This window comes from Bacillus rossius (assembly GCF_032445375.1).
Source record: "Bacillus rossius redtenbacheri isolate Brsri chromosome 9 unlocalized genomic scaffold, Brsri_v3 Brsri_v3_scf9_2, whole genome shotgun sequence".
NCBI classification, from domain to species: Eukaryota; Metazoa; Arthropoda; class Insecta; order Phasmatodea; family Bacillidae; genus Bacillus; species Bacillus rossius.
This window is the reverse complement of record NW_026962013.1, coordinates 19,476,103-19,501,275: the sequence shown is the minus strand read 5'-3', so window position 1 is coordinate 19,501,275 and position 25,173 is coordinate 19,476,103. Positions and strand designations below refer to the sequence as shown.

General features: G+C 35.4%; 1 protein-coding gene across 1 annotated transcript in view; it reads left to right on the top strand.

Moving 5' to 3' along the window:
• The first annotated feature begins 2,876 nt into the window (after positions 1–2,876).
• LOC134543076 (autophagy-related protein 16-1-like) overlaps positions 2,877–25,173 on the top strand; it is a 38,948-nt gene continuing 16,651 nt past the window's right edge. Inside the window, exons 1-6 of the mRNA XM_063387839.1 lie at positions 2,877–3,067; positions 6,308–6,578; positions 7,218–7,380; positions 10,327–10,415; positions 19,908–19,961; positions 21,770–21,905. Coding sequence (XP_063243909.1) covers positions 2,959–3,067; positions 6,308–6,578; positions 7,218–7,380; positions 10,327–10,415; positions 19,908–19,961; positions 21,770–21,905 — 822 coding nt within the window. The 5' untranslated portion in view covers positions 2,877–2,958. The remainder of the gene's footprint in view (positions 3,068–6,307; positions 6,579–7,217; positions 7,381–10,326; positions 10,416–19,907; positions 19,962–21,769; positions 21,906–25,173) is intronic.

The window sequence follows — 25,173 nt, the reverse complement described above, 5'->3', positions numbered from 1 at the left end:
ACAAGTACCTAACTGTGATGGCTTAATAGTACTAACACTTGTTAACTGGTTTTTTGTCTAAGCATTGAATTTTTACACAGAGGAAGTAGTATCAACATAAGGAAGTTATCGCCTCAAAGTGGGCCTATACTTCCAGCCAACGACCTAGACTTCCAGCAAAGTATATAGAAGAAGGGTCCGTACACGGTGGTCATCTTGGATTCTGCCATTTTGAATTCTAGAACTTTCATTATGGCCACCATCTTGAAAATATATTATTGTTATTATTATCATCAGAAAAAAATTGGGACAATTTTTTTTAATTAATAAAAATAAATAAAAATTTAATTAAAAAGCACTTACATCATGGAGTGCTTAGTTCGGACCCAGTGAGGAAAAAAAATTGTGACCAATACTTCCCCTGTGGTGGCTGCTGGCAGACTGACCCCCACCACTTCATTCCAAAGCATATATGAACTTAACTTCACCCCCCCCCCTCCCTGTATTTGTTCTCACAGCCATCTCCCCTACCCTGTCACCATCACATCTTCGCCGATATTGGTATACCCTCCATTTATTTCTGGATGGACATTGCTGTCGCTATCACCTAGTTAATATCCAATGCTGATATACCTTTCATCGAGTTCTGCATGAATTGTACCATCGCTGCCTCCCCAATATTCCCCGACAAATGTAAACTTCTAATCAAAATATGCATGGACATTACTTTTGCTGCCACCCAGTTTGTTTTCCGAGTTCTGCAAGGTCATTTGCATTGCTGCTACTCGGGTCTCTATTGCCAAAAGTAGGTACACCTACCATCGAGGTCAACATGAACATTGTCGCTGCCACCCTAAATGGTAAACCTTTTATCGAGTTCTGCATGAACATTTCCGGCACTACCACCCTGGTCTTTGCAGACGATAGTATATCTTCTATCGATATCTGAATTGACATTGTCATCGTCTTCACTTGGGTCTCTGCCGACGATGGTACAGCTTCCATAGAGGTCCACATGTATGTTGACGTGAGCTGAAACATGGGTGTCTGCAGAGTAATTAGTTGTTACATTTCTAAAAATGCAATCGTGAATAAAAAAGACAATATATCCTTCCTCAATGATGCCCACAAGCATCCCGAGACCCACACTTCCTACCCGAAAAAAAACATATGTTACTACTACCAGTGTGTCATCATGGCAGCCATATATACCACTATAAATTTACACACATTTAACAGACATTCACCATCATCACGCACATTTTGACACACACATTCAACACCCATGATTCATAGAAGTTTAACAATACACCGATCAACAAACAATTTGACACACAAATTCGTCATTATTAACATTTTAAAATTCATCGATGGTCAATTTCGATAACATTCACACATTCAACTCACATTTACCACCGTAGTTACACAATGTGACACCTCTTTACACCCATAAAAACATTATTTAACACACATTCGTCTTCACTGGCACATATTTCCAATCATTGATACATTTTCACCATCAACACACTGACCATCAATTACACATATTTCATCACACAGTAACACTCATATAATATGCACAATTAAAAATTCATTCACCATCATTGTCACACAATGATATAAGATAAATAGGATAATAATTATGGAATTGCAAGATTGTGGCCATAACGTAAATAGCAACTTTCGGGGATTGAAGCACTCGATTCCAAGATGGCGAAATCCAAGATCGCGACTGATTCAAGGTTAAAGTCGAGTTCAAAGGCAATGGTCCAGGTCAAAGTCAAGGTCGTCATCCAATACGGCTGCTGTGACATCATATTTAAAGATGGCGACCTAAACAAAAAGTGCATATTGAATGAATCATTCAAGATAGCCACCATGATTTCACAATCCAAGATGGTGGTTTGACCTTTGCACCGAAAATACTATTTTCTATTAATCCCATGGACATGCCCTTACGACGACAAGCTTCGTCTCTCTAGTAATAGGCAATAGGACGACTGGGAGTTGAGACATGACTCACAATTCGGTGTTTAACAGGCGGATCTTTTATTGCAGGCGAGGAACTGCAAAGTGTAACTAGAAAACGCACTATACAAATACACTAGGTCTTTGTTGCCAGGTCTGTGACTTAACTAACAATGTAAAAAAAATTCCAAACCGAATAAGTGATGATACAAAAAGACTGAAGATCTTAGCGCCAGGACACTACTCCTGCGCGCATGGAGCGAAAGTGATGTCACGAACACAATTGCGGCATGCTGCGGACAGGGCTGGGATCCGGGCTTCAGTGAAGCAAGGAGTTACGTAATGGTTATGAAAAGACTAATATTTTAAAAGTAATTTATAGAATTAATACCATAAATAACAAATATAAATATTTACAAGCTGGAAAGTTTTGAAAATGAATCTACAAGATTTACACTTTTCTTGACAAGTATTATTTTAAAAGCTCTCTTTTGCAGACAGAACACATTTTTTGTGGTGTGTTGTATTTCCTCAGTTCATAATGTCGTAGTATATATTTTGTTTAACAATAATTAAAATATATATACGACCGACCAACATATTTTATTCAGCTTTTGAAATATAAATCGCTCAAATCTGTCAATTCATTAAAAAAAAAAAAAAAAAAAAAAAAAAAAAAAAAAAAAAAACAAAACAAAAAACAACAACAACACTCATAATGTCCAAGAAATGAATATAACTTTAATAACAAAAATTAGGTTATTAAACATTATTGGTGTACTTTTTGATCATTGGTTGTTTAAATTAATCATGATTATACTATTTTAATATTTTTTTTATTTTGTTCACTTTTGAATACAGCTAAATGTTTATGGCTTTAAAGAATATTTTACGAGGCATATTTAATTGTTTTGGTTGTGAAAGTTGTTTTCAAACACATGTCTGGAGTCGGACTCTGGAAACTGAATGGGTTGTTAGATTAGATGGTTTGATTAATAATAGCGTTTTGATATGGCGACTTCTAGTAGTGAATTTACGGAATGGAAAAATGGTATTGTTGTGCAGTTGCAGAACAGAAATAAAATTCAAAGGGACTGTTTTCAGGATCTTATAACTTTGCGTAAGTGTAATTCAATATTTTAACACTAGTTATGTAACATGCAAAATATGAATAATATAGACGTTTCATTAAAATTAATAAAATATAATGGTGAAAACTTATAATTTTGGGCGCATATAATGTTTCTTTATTAATTGCACAATCACATTTTTAAATACTAATTTTTTGTTTTTCCTTTTTATTCGTGAATTGTGCGCCAGTCTGCTTCCCGGTGCGCGAAATTGGAGGGCACATGTGTCTACCAGCTAAGTTTTAGCTCTGGTTCCTCTCTATTAAGTTAAATTTAAAAAAAAATGATAAAATACAGCTGCTAGATGGGTGTGCATTTCATTTTCTCTCAGCTCACCCATTGAAAAACTAACAGAGTTTATTGCACTAAGCACACACTCCGTTTTTTTAAAATTAAAGTGAGAGATATATATATTAGTGTTATACCAGGTGCAGAGTTTAAGTACCTATGTACATTAGAATTAAAACTCTATTACTTTATTGATATAAAAATTAATCATACCTAATGGTGGTCATTAGGTTTTTTGTTATGCAAATAATACCATGGAAAAAAATTTCATTCTTATATTACACAAGGTTCATTTTCCCATTATACAGCTCTTAAGCTCTAAATAAGTTTTTTTTAAGTCAAATTGCTTATAGCTGTGATACTCAATAACAGATTTATTCATATTATTGATCAAAATGTAAATAAATATATATATATTTTTTTACATTTTAAAATTTTAGCCTACTGTTTAGGTCTGTTACACGGAAAAATTGTTTAGAACAAGAAAATGATTTTAACAAAAAAAAACTGGCACACAAGCAGATCTGAATATTAAAAAACTCATACTTCATTACAGAAAAATAGTTTTTAAATAATCAACATCTTCATTTCATCAACATTTTCATTCATGCAGGAGTCAGCATAAAGTGCATTCCAGCTTATCTTAAGGTTCAGGTATCGGCTTCTGATAGTAATGCTTGTCAACAACTGCTTGAAATTGAATTTTGATATAGCCTAACTGGTATCATTACTTAATGTTCCACCTGCCAACATATCAGGACGAGAAGTATTTTCACATTTTTAAAACAGTGTAACAGTGTGGGATGGCACCGTAGTAAGACATTGGGGCCTCATTTCAAAGGAGTTGTTCCTTACGAAACATTTAAATTTGAAGAAAAGTTAGCAACTGCAGGAGGGGTTTTTCATGTGAAACATAGATAACTGGTTTGTTGGAAAATTTGATGTGAAAGGATGCAGAAAAACAGGGTGAATGCCAAGAAACAGTTGGATCCGTGCTTCACATAGGTAGATCTTAAGAAGGAATTTTACAAGGAGCCACACATGGCACATTGATGGGAAAATGTAGGTATTTTAGTGGATGACAATGAGGGTGACAGGGCCCAGTTCCCGTCGGAGCATAAGAAACGTGGTGGACGTCGCTCAGTTTCAGTAGATGATCACATTGTCCTGCGCCAGATCTCCGAGAGCAGAGAGCAGCCTCAACAATGAGGCGGAAGGTGGACAATTAAGCCCCTGTGGCTCACTGAAGATGTACCCGCATCAGGAGAAACAATGGCGGCTGGGAAGCCGGCAGGTGCGGCTAGAGTCGGTCTGCGTATTTGGGCCCATTAACACTTCCCTACTTTGGTCAGCACACCTGCACTCCCACAGCCGAGATAAGTAAAAGGAAAGGATAAATGACTGGGGCTGGAAAACAGTACTCACAGTTTTGGTGATAGATGGCGGGCTCTTTATTGTAGCACATGAGTACTGATAAGTGCAGGTACATTCACGTTACCCTTGAATAACACAGAATAAATTTTGAACTTTAACATAATACTTGCATACAGCCCGAAATATTGTTGCTTTTGGTATGCGGAGTCAGGCAGTCCCGTACACTATGCCTGCTTGCATGCCAGATGGTGCAAAGTGAACAAATTTAGGAGTTGGGATTAAGTTCTCCACTCAAAAAATCCACAGAGGTGCTCTAGGAGTTCTGAAAAGATAAAAAAAAATGACATAAAAAGTTAAAACTATTGGCATTAAATCAGTGAGAAGAAGAAGAAGAAGAAAGAGAAGAAAAAAAAAGCTGGTAGAGGTACTCGTGACAGTGTCAGACCTCGACGGTGGACTGCCTCCAGAATGCAATTTCCGCACATATGGAGCACAAGTGACATCATGAATAACTAAATTCAGATTTTCTTTGGACTGTCCGTTATAACATACCGTGGAATGAAACATAATATACCCTGAACATTGAACCCTGTTCTTCCTTGTTTAAGGTCTTAAAAACTGTAACTAACAACTCGGCCCAAGGCCGCCATTGTCAGCAATATTATTGCCGGTGGGTGTGTTCCACTAGCGTGGCGCATAGTAGGTAGTATGGATAGTACTGGAACCAGGCCCTTAATTAAGGGCCAAGGAGGAACAACATCAAGGGTAGTAAAATGGATGGATGATTTCTTGTGAGAGAGGAAACCCTTCTTCCATAACACATTTGCAAAAGATTGGGGGAAAACATAAATATACAATGCAGTTACGAAGTAATGGCATTGTATGCTGTAGTTTACTGAACAGCAATTTGAAATTAGAATCTTTATGTACTCACGTGGCTGCATCTCCGGGTGCAGTGAAGACGTGGCAGATGTCTCCAGGTGTGAGGTGGTCATTGCTTATATTATTCAACGCCTGCCCTGTGAGATGTCAATGTGTGTGTGTGTTGTCAATGTGTGTGTGTGTGGACCGTTCAGTCCGTACTGTCCACTGGAGATCGCCTCCATGTGGGAACCAGAGAACACTGCTAGCTGGATCTGGCTCACTCGTTTGGGCCTGTGAAAAAAGCCCCTATCCTTACTGCACACCACACCTGTATCCCCGAACAATTACCGAGAAGGGAAATACTTAAGAATACTCATAGTTCAGTTGGTGGAATTTCAGGTTCAATTGTTGCAATGGATTACTACTGAGGAGACAATCCACCGTAATTTTGGATTTAAATTTTTTTTAAAGTTAGTATATTATAGAATTTAATGATGGTAAAAAATTTTTATAAAGTCATTTATAACAAGGAGTTATTAGTTCCAGTTTTCTGGAGAAATATTTGCTTGTAAATCAGGTACATTCCATCTAGTCTGAGCATTGCAGAATCGACTTGGACGACTGCTAACCCATGTGAACTGAAAACAAAAGAGAAGGGGTTTGATATTGCAACGTGCTGTTGAAGTTGCGTGACGTGTGCGCAGACAACCGGCTGTTCGACAGCGCGGACGCGCTGCGCTCGGAGAACCTGCACCTGTCGATCCAGAACGAGAGGCTGCGGCAGGAGAGCGGGCACGGCGGGGCGGGCGACGGCCGGCTGGTCGAGCGGGTGCAGGCGCTCGAGCAGAAGCTGCTCGGCCAGCAGGAGGAGCTGACGGAGCTGCACCGCCGCAAGGGCGAGAACGCCCAGCAGCTGGTCGAGATGAACAAGCGGCTGCAGGAGAAGGAACGCCAGCTGCACGCCCTTGAGTTCAGGTCAGTGCTTATTACATACTGCTTTAATGCTTTCCTGCTTATGTCACATTTTTTTTAAGTCCCGACATTTTCCCCATAAGAACAATGTATTAATTCCCGGCATAGAACGTTTTATGGACTGTGCGTTTTCTGCTTATAATGTTTGCTTTATAAATTTAGTGAATGCAAAAAAAAAGTTTTCAAAACCTAACCATTACAACGCTTATCTCATATGCGAAGTTTAACATGTTAAAAGGTTTACTTAACACTTTTTGTATGTTTTGTTCACAATCTCTGTTATACCATATATTTAGATTGTACAAATATATACACCTACTTTTGGTTTTTTAATATTAGTAGGATTATATTTTTAGATTTTATTTTTTCATTAACCTTTATAGCAACCAGGTACATTATCATTAATTAATGTTAACTTATTTCAGTTCAAATACCATTCTTTGACTCAGTCATTTCTGTACTAGAAGATTTTGTAACAACAAAATTGGCTAATGTTTTCAAAAGGCTGTAAAGTTGTATGAAGATTTACTGTTATACTATTTTACCCTGCAATAATGAAAATATAATGAAAGAACCAGCTGGGTGTGAGACGGAGCCTTGAGCAATTGAAGTTTTGCAGAGATCTGTGTATGTGTTGTGCAGCCTTTCGGAAAGCGTCGCCAGCAACACGTCGCTCAAGGCGGAGATACAGATGTACCAGAACAACGTCAGGGAGCTGGAGAACCTTAATCAGATGCTCAAGGACGAGCATCAAGCCCTGCATTTGGCGTTCGCCTCGCTGGAAGAGAAACTCAGGAAAACGCAGGTCAGTTTTGCACGTTGGTGGCCGCTTATTTCGGCAGCAAAAACTATGTATAGCTACTATTGTTCTTTTACTTTTGTGTGATATTTTTTGAGGGATGCAAGTAACAAGTCACAATCGTACCCATCTAAGATGACAATCGTTCCTAGCACATACAGAAAACTGTAGCATGGCCATACCCCTGGCCTCCCCAGATTTTATAATTATATTTTGAGAAGAATAAATATTATGTTTTGTCGTTCAGAGGGATCAGCTGGTTATGTAAGTTCAAGGTTACAGTGACCTCATTTTGTATTTGTATTCTATCATTAGGAATATTCTTGTAATTAAATTTGGTATTTAATTATTTTATTTATAGAAGCCTTTTAACTATGATTTTATAAATTACCACATTGTTGACTAGTTTACTGAGTATGTAAGTGTGAATTACAGTATTTTATTGCATTTAAATATTTTCATAGCAATAGTTTTTTCGTATGTGTTTTGTGGTGCATTACTGACATTGCTAGAACATCGGACAGTGTGGGTTCTGTGAAAAAAAGAAAGAGAGATAAAGGCATGACGCTGAGGCGCTAAATTGATAAACATTAGGTTGATAGTTTATCGCATCCTGTGTTAGAGACAGACAGAGACATTCGTCAGGACCTTGGTAGAGCTCTTTGGATTGAGGAATCACCGTATAGTAGTTGCAAGAATTATTATTGTAGTCAATAGAAAACCAGCTTTTCTAGGGAAGTCACCTTTTTTTATACTGTTTTTGTGAGTATTTTTGTACTGTGATGAAAGGACATGCGGGGGCAGTGGTTCACAAAAAACAGTAAATGTGAATTCGGGCGGATAATTTCACGTCTGGATGCCGGAGCCATGCCGCTACTAAGATTTTAAAAATTTTTTTAAATATATTTTGAACTATTAATTAGAATTTGTAGGCTCTAGATGTGCGGCGTAGACCCTGGTAGTCTGCTGGTCCACTGGGATTTATTTCCCGTGTATCTTCATACCTAGACGATGGGAGTTGCTAGGGACATTATTTCATTAAGGCACAGGACTGGGAGTAAAGATTAGCTAAGCTATATTACACTTATTTTTATAAAATACAGGATTGAAGTTAAAAAATTGGTTGTCTGTAAAGTCGGTTTACGGACGATGATAGTTTAACGTGACAACGTCATAACAAAACATTGATGAAATGATTGGTCCAGAAGAAAATAAAATATCATATTCGGCCTGAGACTGAGCCGTAATTGGTTTTTGCAGCCAAACCATTTAGGCATTAAAAATATTATATTCTTTGAGGAAGAATTTTTTTTTTAATTTTTCAATCTTTTGCATGATAAATCTACCTCTGCATACTTTTATGAATTCAATTGAATCATTTTTATTGAATTATCACTATTTTGTATGGATATAAAGGAGTGAAATGAAATGTGCAATTGAATTAATAAATTTACTTTTATTTGCATTCATTAATTCAAATATATTTATTACTTTTGAAATGTTGCGTGCGCCATATTTATTTTTACAAGTAAAAAAAAAATTTGCAGCTGCCGGGTTTCGAACTGATAACCTTTAGTCTAAGAGTTAGGTACGCTAACCACACACCCACGAGGCCATACTAAGGTAATGTAGTTTCAAATGTTTTTTTTATATATATATATATATAAACTTTGTTCACGGTAGGGGTATAATATTAACATGATTTTATAACAAATACGCATCCCAAATACACCAAACTTATTTATGTGTTACAATATTTTTTTAAAACATTGTGCAAAAGATCCCGGGTGTAATTTGAATTATTATGTGTAACTGTAAAACACCATTGTTGGTTCAAAACGTATTTGAATTTTCAACATTACTTTTAAATAACCGTACCGATTGTGCTGAAAATCGGTGGACGATCATTAAATTACATAATATTAATAATTCAAACGACGAAAATATGATTGAAAAGTCAAATGGATGGTTGTTCCAATAGAGTGGAAGAGAGATGCCACGCATGCGTACAAAGAGCAAACAGAACACATCCTTAGTGGGACATCCGTAGTGGGACACTTTTTTGTGCGTGAAGCCGGCGTTCATCGATTTATTAGACGTTGTCACGTCAAAAATATCGTTTAACAGATTTAATTTTCAGAACTAATTAGGTGATTAACCTATAGGGCCCTATATATAGCATCAATCAATAAAAAATATGAAATAATCATGCATAATATTAAAGTTATAGCTCGTTTCTTAGAATTGGTGACATGAAAAATCCAGTTTGTGTGCGCATGACTATGCAGCTATGAAATTATGTAGAGTCAAATGTTTGCTGGATGTTATTTCGGTAGCCAATCAGGACAAAACACGCCCTGATGTAATGTGTCGCTACAGAACAGTTGTTGCATTTGTTAACCTAAGGAAGCTGACCTTGAAAGTTAGTGATGTCTAATATTTCTTTGGAGGGTATGGTTTATTAGCATATAAGGTGATGTTTGTTATGATAATCTAGGGAGCTGCCTCTCCCTTGTAAGGGAAATTAGCTGTCAGGGTTGGCTGATTTAACCACAATGGTTCAAACCATGGTTTGAAGCACGTGTATTTTTATAAAAAGCCAAATGTATTTTTAAATCGAGAACATTATTTTCTTTAATGAAAGATCTAATTCAATTGTAATAACATAAAAAGGGTGGTCATTTATGTTTCTTGTGATTTACAGGGACAAAAAATTATATACTAATATAGATCTTATCATTTAAAATATCTGAATAAGTTGTAATTAAATAGTTAATTGCTATTCTGTTGGAAATCCCCAACTGTACTAACTCTCCATTCTGTGGGGAACACCCATTCTATGGAACACCCATTCATAGAAGAGCATAAAGTATTGAAATTGGGAAAAAATTCAAATACATTTTTGTTTATTTATGAATGTACGTATATATTTTTTTTTTCTTGTGGTTTTAGGATGAAAATAGGTGTTTGCTGGAACGACTGATTACTTATAAGGCTAAAGATGCAGACAAAATGAATGAAGAAAATGAAAACTTTGTCAGGTAAGTTATAAGTACAGTATTCCAGGCTAAGTAAAAATAGTACATGTTTTTATTTTCATTTTTATAATTTCTTTCTCTTTTAGTAATGGTACGTTGTTTTTCTTTTTTTTATATGTCTGCATGTGTTAAATATTTGTTACTATGTTTAGTTTGTTCTGTTTCTGAAGTGGTGCACAACACACATGTTTGCAAGTGCATAGCTTAATTTTGTTTAGTTCCCCAAGTGTTAACTGGCATTGGATTTTGGTTTTTCTCCGCAAGCTGCTGACCAGTGTATGTGTTTCGTTGCGGGTTAAATAACGCTGTGACAAGCGTTAAGTTTGATTTGTGAGACGTTCTGCTTAACGTGTTGTTAACATGTGGCTGTGGGAAGTTAGTCTTAGTGAACACACTGGCGTATTGCTGAGGTGATTGGTATTGCAGACATTTGGACTTTGCTTGATAAACTTTGGAAAACCTCCTCTGTTGTGTACACATTAGGGTGGGCTGAAAAAAATTAACTTTTTTATTTTTAATTGCTATAGTGCGGAAAAGATGCCTTTAACGGTGAAAAGAAAATCTATGCAAAGTAATTTCAAATCGGTTGATATCTTCCGGTCGCGCATAGTGCCGAAAGTTTATACAAATTGACAACAATGGGACATTTTTTATTTATTTTTTTAATCAACTTATACTTCTATGATGGACACCCTATAGTGTGCGATGTTTATTTTAGGGTTGAATAAAGAAATATAAAGTCAAAATTCAATAATATTACGGTATTTATCGGTCGCGCATTCTGTTTGAAAATTGGACATTTTCCTCTTTTTTGGAAGTTTTATTGTGCAGCTCTTCGCCCGTTATGTCTAAACAAAACGACCCAGAACTCACCACAAGGAGGTGGCTGCACTTTGAGTTCCACCCACACCCTACCCAACCAACCATCCAAACTGAGTATTTATTTACATTTTATTTTACAGTTATTTACATACATAAGTTTACTAGGATTCAGTGGTTTACTGTTACCTTTACGGTTCCTTTCTTACTTTGTACTATGTACTTGTACACATTTTAAATCAGACTTTTGGGAGAAAGCAGTCATAACTGACCGTGACAACAGTGTAGATCTGATATATCCATCTCTTGCTTGAAAACCACACACTTTAGTTGAGTCTTCCGTGACCAGTTTCACACATCTCTCGACTGCTTGAGTGTGACAGGGAAACTTTTTGACGTGTCTGATAGGTTTAGTTCCCAAATTGATGAGTGTTTTAATATTATCATCACATACTTCCCGAAGCATTGGGGGAGGATATAACAAGGAAGTACTCCAGTCAATTATGTCAACATAATCTGTAGTTTCAAAGTTAATTTTAGGTGGCACAAAGTTTCTAATAGTCTTTCCTTTAGGGGTGATTGGTCTGGCTTTTAAAATCCTCCTATATCCAAGCTCCCGAATGTGTTGTCTGTTATCAACAATCATAGTCAACAGTAAATTTTCTGGGTGTGCAAAGAATGCATTACGTTGAATGACTGGATCAACAACTTGAAGTAAATCGTCAGACAAATACCGCGATGTTTGAATAGCTAGAATACATGTTTCGGGCCATCAGTGAAATGGTCACTGTTTTTAATGTTGAACCATACAGGCATGTATGATTTCAAGATGAGGTTAACTATTTGTTTCAAGTTCTCAGAAGGATTGGATAAACTCATGTACAATCTAAGCACTCTGTTGGCAGCAGTTAGCCATCTTGAATGCGACAGAGGACTAGGATTTCGAACGGACAAATCCTCTGAACATTGTCCCGACTTTATTGCTATGGATATGTCTAACAAGTATTGCTGGTCTTTGCTGAGCATATTTCTGTCCACTACTTGAACCAAACAATCTATAGATTCATACTCCACCACACAAAGCAATTCACATCCAGTAAGCTGTTGTCCTATAGGTCCAGAAAAAGATTTTGGCCCTGTGGTTGAACCATCTAAATGCTGGAAAATATGACGAAAAGGAAGTTCATTGAAGTGCAGTAGACACACACTCCACTGTAGTGGTCTTCCCACTTGCAGTTCTAACTGACGAATGACGCCATTCTTCCAGCCAGTGTTGGTAACGGTGCCATCGCACCCGATCACTTCTAGCTTTTCAAGCGATATTTGATGTTCAGACAGATGAGAAGTGATGCTTCGAGTAATGTCTGCTGAAGAACTCGATATAGGAGAAACATGTCCAATGTAAGTCGACCCAGGTTCCTGAATCAGAGAATAATGTTCTTTTCTACTCCTACGAAAATGCTTGGCATTTATTTTTTTGACAAATAGAGTGTCATCTTTTCTACCATCAAAGTAAAGGCCATAAATTTCTTCGTTAGAAATTCTCTGCAAATCAGTCCGGACACGACTCTTTTCTCTTCTAATTTTATTCTTGTCAACGACGTTAGAAAAGTCTGTGTGAGTTATCATTCCAATGTCTTGTAGAACACTTGAAGCTATGGCAGCTGTCGCACGATCTGATACTCCAAATCGGTCACTGCTTAACACTGTTGCACTCATGTTAACTCTCATCTGACAATGGGTTTTTGTTGACGAAGTACTTGGTTTAAATTCATTATCCTCATGATTCGACTCACCAGAAGAAAGTTGCTCTGTATCTTCTGTATATTCTTCAGCTTCACTGTTAGAAATGTTGGTGTCAATCTGTGTCTTGATTCACTGAAGCTCACAAGCCTTCCTCTTGGTACGTTCAACTAACTTTCTTGTTTCATTGACGTCAAGAGCTCCAATTCTTCCCAATCCATACTTTCTTTGAAGAAATATAAATCGTAACTCAAGGGCAGGAATCTTTTTCGCTTTTTCGCACGTGCAGTTAATTGAAAGTGCACATTCACAGACATCTGGTGTTTTTTTGCATGTACAATCGACAACAATAGCACATTTACAAGCAGCGATGTCAAAAAGTGAACAAGCTCTTAGTTTGAATTCGTCAACCTTTTGCTTAAATGAAGTTTTATCTTTATCACGATTGTACGACTTCCTGATGTTGTAATAAGAATCATGGTAAGCATTAATCAGCTGAACTATTCTGTAATCAGAAACTGTTGGGATAGATGCTTTCTCGTACAAACATTTAATTTTTTTTGCTGGCTACACTAGAAAAACTTACAGACACGTTATTTGACTGGATAGATAGCTTGAATCGCTCTTCAGAACAGCATCGGAGAATACATTCATGCGTTGGTAGTTTGCTCTGAAGAAAATCTCTCGGGTGACCAAATATGGGGCATTCAAATGCCTGTATCGTAAGTTTCTTCTTCGGCACAGCCATCATTACACGAAGTAGTTATTTAGTGTTTCAAAACATTACAGTGAACTGTACTTACCAAAATCAACTAACAGGAACCAATTTAACTGTATATCTTAAATTATCTAACACAATAACAGTATACACGTGCAAGCACCTCAAACAATACAGCACCAACACCAGTGGCCAACTGTCAACTGACGAGTCACGTCAGGCCCTGGAAGGAGGCAAGAGATGTAGTGGGGCAAGGGAAATAGAGGGAGGGGTGAGTGCGGCAGTAGTGCAATGGAGGGGGTAAATGACGTCTCATTTTTAAGAAACAGTTATTATAAACGACTAACATAATTATTTACATAGGCAATATTTTTCATGGAACAAAAATTATTGTTAATCTGTAAGATAAGAAGCACAATAAAAGTCTGAAAAATGAGGAAAATTCCCACTTTTTGAACAGAATGTGCAACCGATAAATACTGTAATATTATTGAATTTTGACTTTATATTTCTTTATTCAACCCTAAAATAAACATCGCACACTATAGGGTGTCCATCATAGAAGTATAAGTTGATTAAAAAAATAAATAAAAAAATGTCTTATTGTTGTCAATTTGTATAAACTTTCGGCACTATGCGCGACCGGAAGATGTCAACCGATTTGAAATTACTTTGCATGGTTTTTCTTTTTACCGTTAAAGGCAACTTTTCCGCACTATAGCAATTAAAAATAACAAAGTTAATTTTTTTCAGCCCACCCTAGTACACATGTTTCGGAGAAAGTAGAAAATAGTTTCTTTTCTGCTTTTATTGTTTTCCGAAAGTTACCGTTGTATTTTTGAGCTTTTTTTTTATTTCACTTCTATTTCTTATTGCTGTTGTCTTTTTACAGCAATATTGTTACAATGAATAAAGTAATGTGCTACATTTTACTGTTCAGCACAAATGCATAGGAAATGTCATTTGATTACAATTTGTCAGTTGCAGAACCACCTTCCAGTTTATACTTGCAGGGTAATTGCAGTAAAACCCGGTTAAGAAGTTTCTCTAGGTACTTAGTAATTTTGTCTTATTAACAGGGGAAACCTTTTAAAACAGTAAGATTTTACATATGTAAGTCAAGTGATATAATTAATTTTTAAACTTACTATGCAGGAAATTTTATTAAGTGAAATTTTCTTAGGGTTTTATTATATCACAAATTGTTTCATACCAATTCAATTAGTAGGTCTGTGATGCGAATCAAATATCAAATTGAATTTTTAAAGTACATATTCACAAAGTCGAATTGGATTGTGAATGTTCTCGCAGAAGCTGTTTTACACTTATCCTATAAAATACTGTTTTGAAGTAAAAAATAATTATAATATTTGAAATGTCTGCACTGATTAAGTGATTAACCAATTGGGCCCTATGTATAACATCAATAATTAAAAATTATGAAATAATCATGCATAATATTATTAGGTATTGAGCATTCATATAAAAGTGAATGGGATGGCTCCTTTTGGTTTTTTTAAGTAACCAACTTTATTCAAGTAAAATATATACAACACAAAAAAAAAAGATTTTTATGAGTAGATCCTAGGCTTCCAATGCTTTATTGCTTTAATGCTTTGCAACAAATGTAAAGCTTCACATCATATGCAAAACTTTGCATTACAACGAAACTACAAATAAAATTAATAGCAAATTTCCTAGCAAAGTTAAATCAAATATTAAAAGAGCTTTGATTTATTTGCTTAGTTGAAGCTTCGCACAGGCCTACCAATGTGTTTTACTCACACCTAGTCTCGTGTCTCTTAATTCTGTGGATATTTTCTTTTGACATAAAATTTGTATTGTATATTTGGATTTTGGCATACTTTCCACTTAAGATATAAAATGTGCTAATTTGTTTTTTTTTGTCTGTAATACTATAATTTATATGGCGAGCTATCGTGCTTTCAACAAGCCCATCCCACTTTGGGTGTATGCATCCCACTGTCCCCATGATGTTCCGTGGTACCAATAACTGCCTCGCTCTTAAGAAAATAGATGCAAAGAGACGTACTTTGTCCAACGATGAGCTGAAAAACTAGGCAGATGGGATATCTGGCAGCACAATTTCTTCGAATCCTCCTTTAGTTTTTATGAACTAAAAACTATCTAAGTTGATTTAAGTATGCAGAAAAGATATGCCTTTGGTCTGCCGAATATCTGTTCGAACACTTGAGGCCTTTGTGTTGGACAACTTTGCCTGTTATTTGTGTGAATTAATGAGTCGTGACTGTGTGACCATATGTCCCACTTTTGGGATGACCACCTGGCTTTGGGGATGAAATACAGCAGTTATAAGCACCCCAGCTAGGCTTCTGCAAATACTGTGTTTTTTTTTATTTCAATCAATTTTTGAATCATATATCAAAATATTCATGAATATCAATTATTATTAGAAGCAAATTTTAACAACTATTAAAAAAATCACATTTTACAGGGGTGCAATAAAAATTGTTCCAAATTACAATAAAGTGAAAAAGAAAGAAATACAGATATGTAATCTCATTGGAGAGGTGTAATGGGAAAAAATATAAATAAAAAACCTAGAAATGCATTTTTTTAAACCAGAAAAATTTTAAGTTTGAATTTTTTTTGCTAATTTTATTTGCATAAAAATTTGTTATGTATTATTAGAAATTTTAATTCATAATCACAAATTATTTGTTACATATAAAAATATATATGAATAGTGTTGCAGAAAATCAGTCTAAATTTCTCAATACATCGTATTAGCCGGATACATTCCATATTTATAAAAAATTAAATTCTTTGTTAATAAGTCCACATTGGTGAATCTGTTTGTAATGAATAATTTGCAACCAGCGTTCTCAGCCACAAGCCCTATTCCCTCAATATGCTGGTTTCGTACGTGATATAAACACAATCACATCATTCAATAAACAAAACATGATTATATATTATAATTTTAACATCCTATTTTCTTTGGAGTGAGTACAAAACCCTTATAATAAAATAGCAAAGATACACACAGCATATAAAATTAGCTAAATCATATTTGTTACGACCCTCATGTAGCCGCAAATACAGTACAATTGTAGGAAGTTGACTATGTGTTTATCTCATACAAAGGAAATTAAGAAAGTTACATATTATTACCAAGAGTAAAGTCACATCTCGTATACAGCTGTATATACTAGCCGCCTTTACATATTCAAGATTACGGTTATGGAGCGTGTCGTAGCCCGACACGTATACTACACATAATTAGTTACATTCTTAATCAACATTACAATTGCTTTCACATATAAGTCATTCATGTAACGTGCTCGAGCTTCTTGTATACTTAATAGCTTTCATAAAAAAAAGTAACCAGAATGTAACTCAACATTGAACAATCATCAGCAGTTTGCTGAATCTAAACAGTACCCTAGAGAGCTAATTTATTACGCGACCAAATTGATTGCAAGTAAACTCCATTTAAATTATGATAGAAAAGACTCTATGTATATTAGTCTAAAATGACATAGCAGACTAAACCAATGCATCAAAAAAAGCCTGATCGAAATGTCGCTCAGGCAACATGTTCATTAACTAGTACATAAAAGATAAAAGTTACATTCAAATCAATTTCTAAGGGCGTGCCGAAACGAATTGACTAGATAAACGTTCCTACGATCCGTACTCACGCTAAGTGCTGCCCAGACACCCAACTGCCATCATGACCTAACCAGACTATGTCATGTCAGTTACAAAGTACGCCGGAGAAGGAGGAGCCAACCAAATTTACGAGCTTAAATAAACTTGATGTGATGTCGGCGCATGCGCAGAGTGGACGGATCCAATTCAGGAGGGGTAAGGGAGACCTATAGGAGGGGATATCAATCTCTCATCCCGCGGCGGGCACTTCAAAATATCCGCCATTACGTCGGTCTGCCGGCTCAAATTAAAAGAAAAACTGATTTGAAATGTCAAATTGAATATCTAATTATTCATGAATATCAAATATTTTTTGAATACTTACAGACCTCACCTCCGGTACCCTTGCTTTGAAAGTACGTACTGTCTTAATTTGGGTAAAACTTATCTTGTCATGTTAGTTCTGGTACAAATTATGTTTGTATGCATGAGCATGTCTGTACATGGGTTCAGGAGTGCCATATGTCTGTGTGTGTGTGTGTGTGTGTGTGTGTGTACGTGAACTGCATAGGGTCATTCTGAGTATTTGTCGTCCTGCTTCCATGCTTTCACCAGCTTCAGCTACTTCGTGTGCTCTTTCACGTAATGTTTGGCACATATGGGACTGTGGCACTTGAACCACTGAGTGTGCGACCGAGTTGGCAGACCTGCTTTTTTCCGTTTAATCTGGCAGGAGCTTCGCACTCTTGCCGCAGCAGTTCTGGTGACACCGCTGGATATTTAAGTTCAGAGTTCCAACTGCTACGGATCGTGGCCGCTAGCCGTGTTGGACCGTGGTTCACGAGCCACTACGTAATGTGTAGGCTAGATGGCAGTGTGTGACTACTAACGTGGGACATCATGTTCTGCGGAACACAGCGACAGAATTGGAAAGATGGAAGCTTGGGAAGAAGTGTAACATGTTTGTTAATGATTTTGTGAGCAAAATAGTGTAAAGAATAAGTGCTGCTGTTATGATTTGAAGAGGGATGTTCTTGCCTTTTAAGAAATCATAACTGGATAAGTAATATTTCTGCATAGTGAGAAAATCAGAATGATTAGTGCAGAAAGCAAATTTGGTCTTATTAGTGACATGCAGATATGGGAAAAAAAACTGTAAATTTCATCTTTTTTTGCCTTTGATTTGTGACACTGCTTGAACTCCTTATCTGGTATCTCATTTTATTTTCGTTAGCAGCAACTGTAGATAATTTAATGGTCCACACACAGTCTCAAGTGTAACGAAGCTGCTTGCTAAAAAAAAATACATGTGGAAAAGGTGAAAGTGAGATTGCTATGTGGGTTTGCCAACACCTGCTTGATTTGCCTGAGAGTTTACAGGCAGGTACATTTTACTCAGAACCTCGTGGTAGCCAAAAGAAGAATAGTCATCTTCTAAGTGACATTACACACATAAGCAGTGACGGAGACCACTCTTTAGTTGAAAGACATAAGGAAAGACACTTACGAAGAACCATCGTTTGAATAATTGAATATAATTAATTATTGTGTTGCAAACAAAGAAATCCACTTATTGTGTTTTTAATTGAAATAACATGTCTTGAGTTTTGGTTTCTTTGGAAATCAATGCTGTGATTTCAGTAATCTAGGAATATATACCTTATCCAGTATGAACCAGTTATAAATTGTGAATTTATCTGCACTTAATACTGAGAAGCATGAGAAATACACACTTCCAGAAGACTTATTTTCTTTCCAAGTGGAATCTTTGGAAATTTTTAGGAATCAAGGAGAATGAGAGAGATCATGCTCTGGATGTATGTCCTTCCTCTGTTAGTGCCTGTGTTTCATAACTTTCCCAAAAACTATAAAGCTATTGAAGTACCTGTGAATGACTCATATCTTGAAGAAGTTTACCCAGATGACACGTGAATTGTGTTATTTTCAAATAGTGTTATTCCCTCAGTAAAAAGTCTTTGGTATGCTAGTTACCTTATGTGAATTGAGCTATTTTTATTTCATCTTCTAACATATGTACATAACATAAATTTGAATGTTTTAGGTACTGTTATGTGCAAAATTTTAAATCACTATTATGTACACATCAATTTTTAATTGAGTAAGCCACTTATACCTGCTTCAAAAAGTTTATATCTGTAATGAAGTTAATTATGTATTTAAAAGCATCTATCACACCATTTGAATGAAATTTAATTTAAAACTAACCTCCTGTGAAAAGTGTGTATTTTCAATTACTTAATAGTTACAAAAGTATTATACAAATTTACTGTTAGCAATATTTACAAAAAGAAGCCTGGAAAAAAGTAGAAAATACACTTTATCCATTCAGATTTTTTTCATTTGGTGTTAAATATATGTTGAGGAAAATGTAAATAATGTATTTCTATAATAATTTTTGAAAAAAAAAAATAAAAAAAAAATAAAATAAAGATTGCAGGTCACCCTATGTCATCAAGTTTGGGAAATTTTTATGTTGTGCACCACTGAAGAATTAAGTAGGTGAAAGGTGTAGACAATTTATGTAGTTGCTTGCAGGCTTCGAAAAACTTTGTTTGCAGTGAAGGTGCACTAAACCCAACTGCCTTTCTGATTCAAACACTTGGTCGTTTTGGGTAAGTTTACTTTGTTAACTATTTGTGTGTTTTGCTTTCATTGGTTGGGAAAGCTCTCTTTCTCTTCACTATCATTATAAAAAGTTTTTGTGCATGCCTTTAAAGTCATTTGTTTATTTTATTATTTTTTTTGTTGAGATTGTTGTGGTGGATTAACTTTTTTTTTGCATGCTGGCAACTGTTTAGTTTGCTAAATTGCAGTGTTGAATTAATGAAAAACTTTTCTTTGCATAGCATTTGTGCATTATTTTCTTGATTTACAGTTAGAGGTCAGGATCACGGCCATGCCGGATTAGCAGTTTTGTCGTACTATCGAACGTCAATAGTTTTTTAAAGGGGGAAAAAAACCAAAGAGAAATTAATATGTAGTACAGTGATATTTAAAATATTTTGTAATAATCTGGTTTTAATTCAGATGAGCATTGCAGTGCTGCCAAGTGTTAAGGATTTTCTGTTATTATTACTGATTTAGACACCCAGTTACAGAATCTTGAAGTGTTATTTATTTACTATGGAAACGATGAAACTTAAAGAGGGGGATTTTTGTGTTGCTAAGGCGGGAAGAATGTGATGAGCGCTGGTGCTTCTAGCGCAGTGTCACCTCTAAGTGCAAGGCTCAGAACTAGCATGTCTGTACTTCTTGTCGTGCATAGGGAAACTGTGAGATTTGAGGGGTGACCATAACCAAAAATTATTTGATCGAAATGTCAAAGGAATGAATTTCGGTCAAATGACTGTCATTCAAAAGGCTTTTTGGATAAATGACTTTCAGACTATTGCCTCTCAGCCAACCCTGTTGGCAGAGTTTAGATATTTTCCTACGAAATAAAATTTTGGGTTGTCTGTCAAATGAATTTCATCCAAACTACTACTGTTGGTCAAATTATTTTTGATGTGTAAACATATGATCTTTCGGTATACAGTATTTTGTAAGAATAATTTCATGAATGGAACAAAAGACTGTAACCACGGTGCTGCCAATTGTGGCGGATGGTGCGAACTAAAGTTCACAAATACAAAGGAAAACTTTATTGTATGAACTGTTCAATAAGTTTTTAATGCAATGCCCTTGAGTGCTTTCAGTAATCTGTACCGAGGGTTTCATGACTAAATATTGTTCTGAAAATTAAAAAAAAAAAAAACACATTTTAGCCATTTTCACTCTTCTTAAAAGACAGTTTAAAAAGATTTACGGAAACAGAACTACTGATCCGCCCGCTGCGTATTCTGAAATGCTTTTCGTAAGCAAGCACCACTCGGATGTATTGAGAAGTTTTCAAATAGTGTGGTTTTCCTGAAGCTTTGCACACTGTTTGTGCCCAGGTAGGTGGACCCCTTAATGACGCGTCAGAAATATTGTGTTTACAGCGTTTCTTACAGTAAATCTTGTACATTTAGCAGGTTGGGTAGTTTTTAAACCATTTGATGAAAACTTTATCACGTTTATGTGTGTTTTATTGTATACAGTAAAGTAAATTACTAATGGGTGTGCTTGGAAGTTGGCAGCACTGGCATGATCTTTTAAAAAAAAATCATTTCGGAAAAGTACCTGAAATGTAAAATGTAAAATATAACCTGCCATAAAACAGGAAACACTTTAATGAAAAGACAACTGACTCTAACGACAAACTCTGAGGGAACTAAAAATGCCGGTAGCACGTTACGTGACTGTACACCCGAGGTCAACCGCAGTAACCCAATCGTAAAAATCTGAAGGCAAGCGTCTCAGTTGGTGCTGAATGACAGACCTTCCACTGTAGTTGGATCTGCAGAGAGTAGTTACTGTTTGTGCTTGCCGTGTGTCACAGGAAAAAGCAGGCCAAGCTTCAGAAAGAGTTGGAAGAGGCAGCCAAGGATACCCGCACAGTCTCCCCAGACAGGCTCAAAGACTGTGCCAACCCCTTCCTAGCCATGGCAGTTCCAACGCAAGTTTTCGTCAAATTTGTAAGTAAATGTTTCTTACCCCGACTTCATAAATTTGTGTTTATGTTACATCTTTTTTCGATTCACTGTGATGAACAGTCATGTAGTAATTTAACTCAACACAAAGTTATTGGTCATGATCCCCCTTCTGGTTTTTCTTTCATTCCGATCACCTCCATTCATCACTGTTGTCATGAGTTGGGCAGCAATCACAACTATAATTCCTCAGCTTACTTTGATCCTTTTATACTTATCATTCAAAGGGATCCAGATGACTGAGCGCAGTGTGTATTACTGTAGGTGATGTTAGTAGCCTTAACGGGAAATTTATAAAAGTAGAAAAAAAATAGTACTTCATGGTGAACTTATAAATTTTCTAAATACATAAAAATGCTTAATGCTCTATACTCTTTTGTAGATATTATAATATGTTATTGTAGTCACATATTAAAACAAATGATAACATTCAATAATTTCAGTTAATATTTTTTTAAATTTTTAATTTGTTATGTGTGTCCAGCCTTATGTAAAAAAAAAAAATAAATTTGTAGAATACAGTAACATTTAGTTCACAATTTCAGTGCTTTTCTTCGGCGTAGTTGCAATGTTATTTTTACTGTCTGCACTATACAACTTAAAATACAGCTGGGGTCCACAAGCCAAGAAAATTGTTTAGTAGTAAAATTATATTTTATATGGATTGCTGCATATTAAGGACTTTACTTAATACACCAGGGCTAATTAGGAAAATCTTACACTCTCAACTATACCACACTTGAAAAATAATCAAATATTGGTCTCTCCGAAGATTTGACCCCAAATTTATCCCCATAATAAGCTACGACAACCAACCATGTCATGAAGTTTAGTTTTAAATTATTGATGATTCTAAACAATAGCCTGCATCAATTTTCTTGCTTAGTTATGCACTTAATATTAGACGAATATGAGTACAAATTTTATAGAAATTTGGAGAATGTCTTGCAGTTTTTAACTTACGAGATTTATTACTGCACAGGAAAATTTTGCCTTTGTATCTTCTGCATTTATGGTTAGTGTCCTGCTTTTGAATCTGCGTTCTGCTGCTAAACTCTTTGGTCACAAACAATTCTCATGTTTCATAGTTTTTAAGGTGCATACTGTTGTTCATTCTTAGGCTATAGCAGTTTATTGATTTGTAAAAAAAAACCTAATTGCATGCATAATCTAGAAAATAAGAAAAGTATGGCTTGGAAGGGTTCATTGAAACCCAGTGAAATCTCATGGTTATTTTTGTGCTTTGTTTATAAACATTTAAAAACTGGGGTATTTGTGTTTCCAATTAACAAATTAAGTTAAGGTCTGGAATCATCTAAATGCTCGCTCTAATTTGGTTCCACTCTATGCATGAAAAGGTTTGTGTTTGGTTATTTAAGATGGCAACCTAACTTTATTAAAGAATTTCTTTGAGGGAAAACCTGTTTACATCCTCTGTGTTGTTCAAGCTAGGATGACAAATTAAATCAAGTGCTTCACTTTATTGTATATTGTAAGAAAAATGGTACATGATAATGATTATAGGTGATACTATGTTCTACTTGAGAACTAATTAAAACTGATCAATAGTAAAGTTTTCTTTTCAACCTTCACCTCCCTGAGTTTAGTATTCAGGCATTTTATTCCATTTTTGGCCCCTCTTTTTTTTACTTTCTTGCATCTTGCATAGCTTTGTACTGGTAAGCTAACAAATTTTCCAAAATATTTTTCACTGTATTCTTAAGTTTTTGTTTATATGTTAGTTTTTTGTTATTCATTGCTTGGGGGACTACATTGCGTGTGAAATTTTTGTGGTGCAAGACATCTGTGCACAGTGATATAATTAGATACATAAATTTTTTTGTCTAGAATTCAAGTACTATACTCTAGTTTCCTACCTATTGAGGGTTGTGCAAATAAATGGTATAAAGAAACTAATACCAAATAAATATTATTAACGTTAACTTTGTGAGTGCAGTGGGGTAGTAATGAATATTCAAGTGCTCTTCAGAGCAAATTTTGTGATTTTTGTTATCTTCTTGCATAGTGGGACATTTCTTAAATGAGGGGGGGAGGGGGGGGGTTTGGCTGTAGATTGTAACTGCCTGCCATGCAAGAGGGGTGCACTGACATCTGTGGTCCACCCCAAGAGCAGAGGAGGTGAAGTGTGGTGGGGATAAGAAGTTATGGAAACTGGAGAGATGGATACCACAAGGAAACTGTGGGCTCTCTGCGAACTCTTTCACTTTCCCCCTGCTTGGAAAAATCCTTTCAGCGATGAGGAAATGGCAAATATTTGACCACCTTGGCACCATGAGTATTTTTTTTTCTGTTTGAACATTTGTTTGTCCAGTAATGGGAAAAGTAATTAAAACCTAAAAAAAAAATTGGTGCCTGTTAAAAAGTTATCTTTCTCAATATGTTTAATTGATCTCTGAACATGCATGTTAATTGGCCCTGGTTAGAAGTTGTTTTGGTTGGCCAGAATTTTTTTTTTCAATTGCTTCAGAAACTTTTTAATTGAGTGTTGTTTTAAATGTTGATAACACAGTTTTAAATAATTTAAATATATTAGTTGAAGTTTATCTATAGATGAACTCACATGAAATAGTTAAACTTTTTACTTCATTTTGTGAAATTTCATGCAGTTATCTTTGTCATTCTGAGAAGAAGAAAAAAAAGGATCTTGTACTAATGTGTGCGGTTAGAAGTTATACTTACTTGGCATTGTAATAAAGTAAAAACTAACATTAATTTTGCATGAAATAATTAATAGAAATAAATCAATAAATAGACACTAGCTATATTATAAACACAGTTTGGTAAAGTATACATTCAATCAAATTAAATATTAAATACTCAGTATTCAATTTTAATATAAACATGTGTATAAAATTAATTATTTAATTCAGTGAAATAAGAGATAAATTTTAATTAATAATGAAAGTCAATAAATATGCAGAATTTTATTCTAATTTATTAATTTTTATTACTTAATAAATAATAAAGTTTATAATGCAAATAAATTATACACGTGGGAACATAACCTCACAAACACTCCCATGATAACAGCTAAGAGACTACCAAACCTTCCACAGTCCACAGACACTCCCTGCCAGTGACAATGGAAGCTTACAAGCAATCTGACATTGTTATACATAGGTACTTGAACATAACCTCACTTATATAAATACACTTGAAAAAGTTTATAAACACAGTTTTGTATCACTAATTATTTACAATAAAAAATGTTTTTATTTATATGGACCAATAA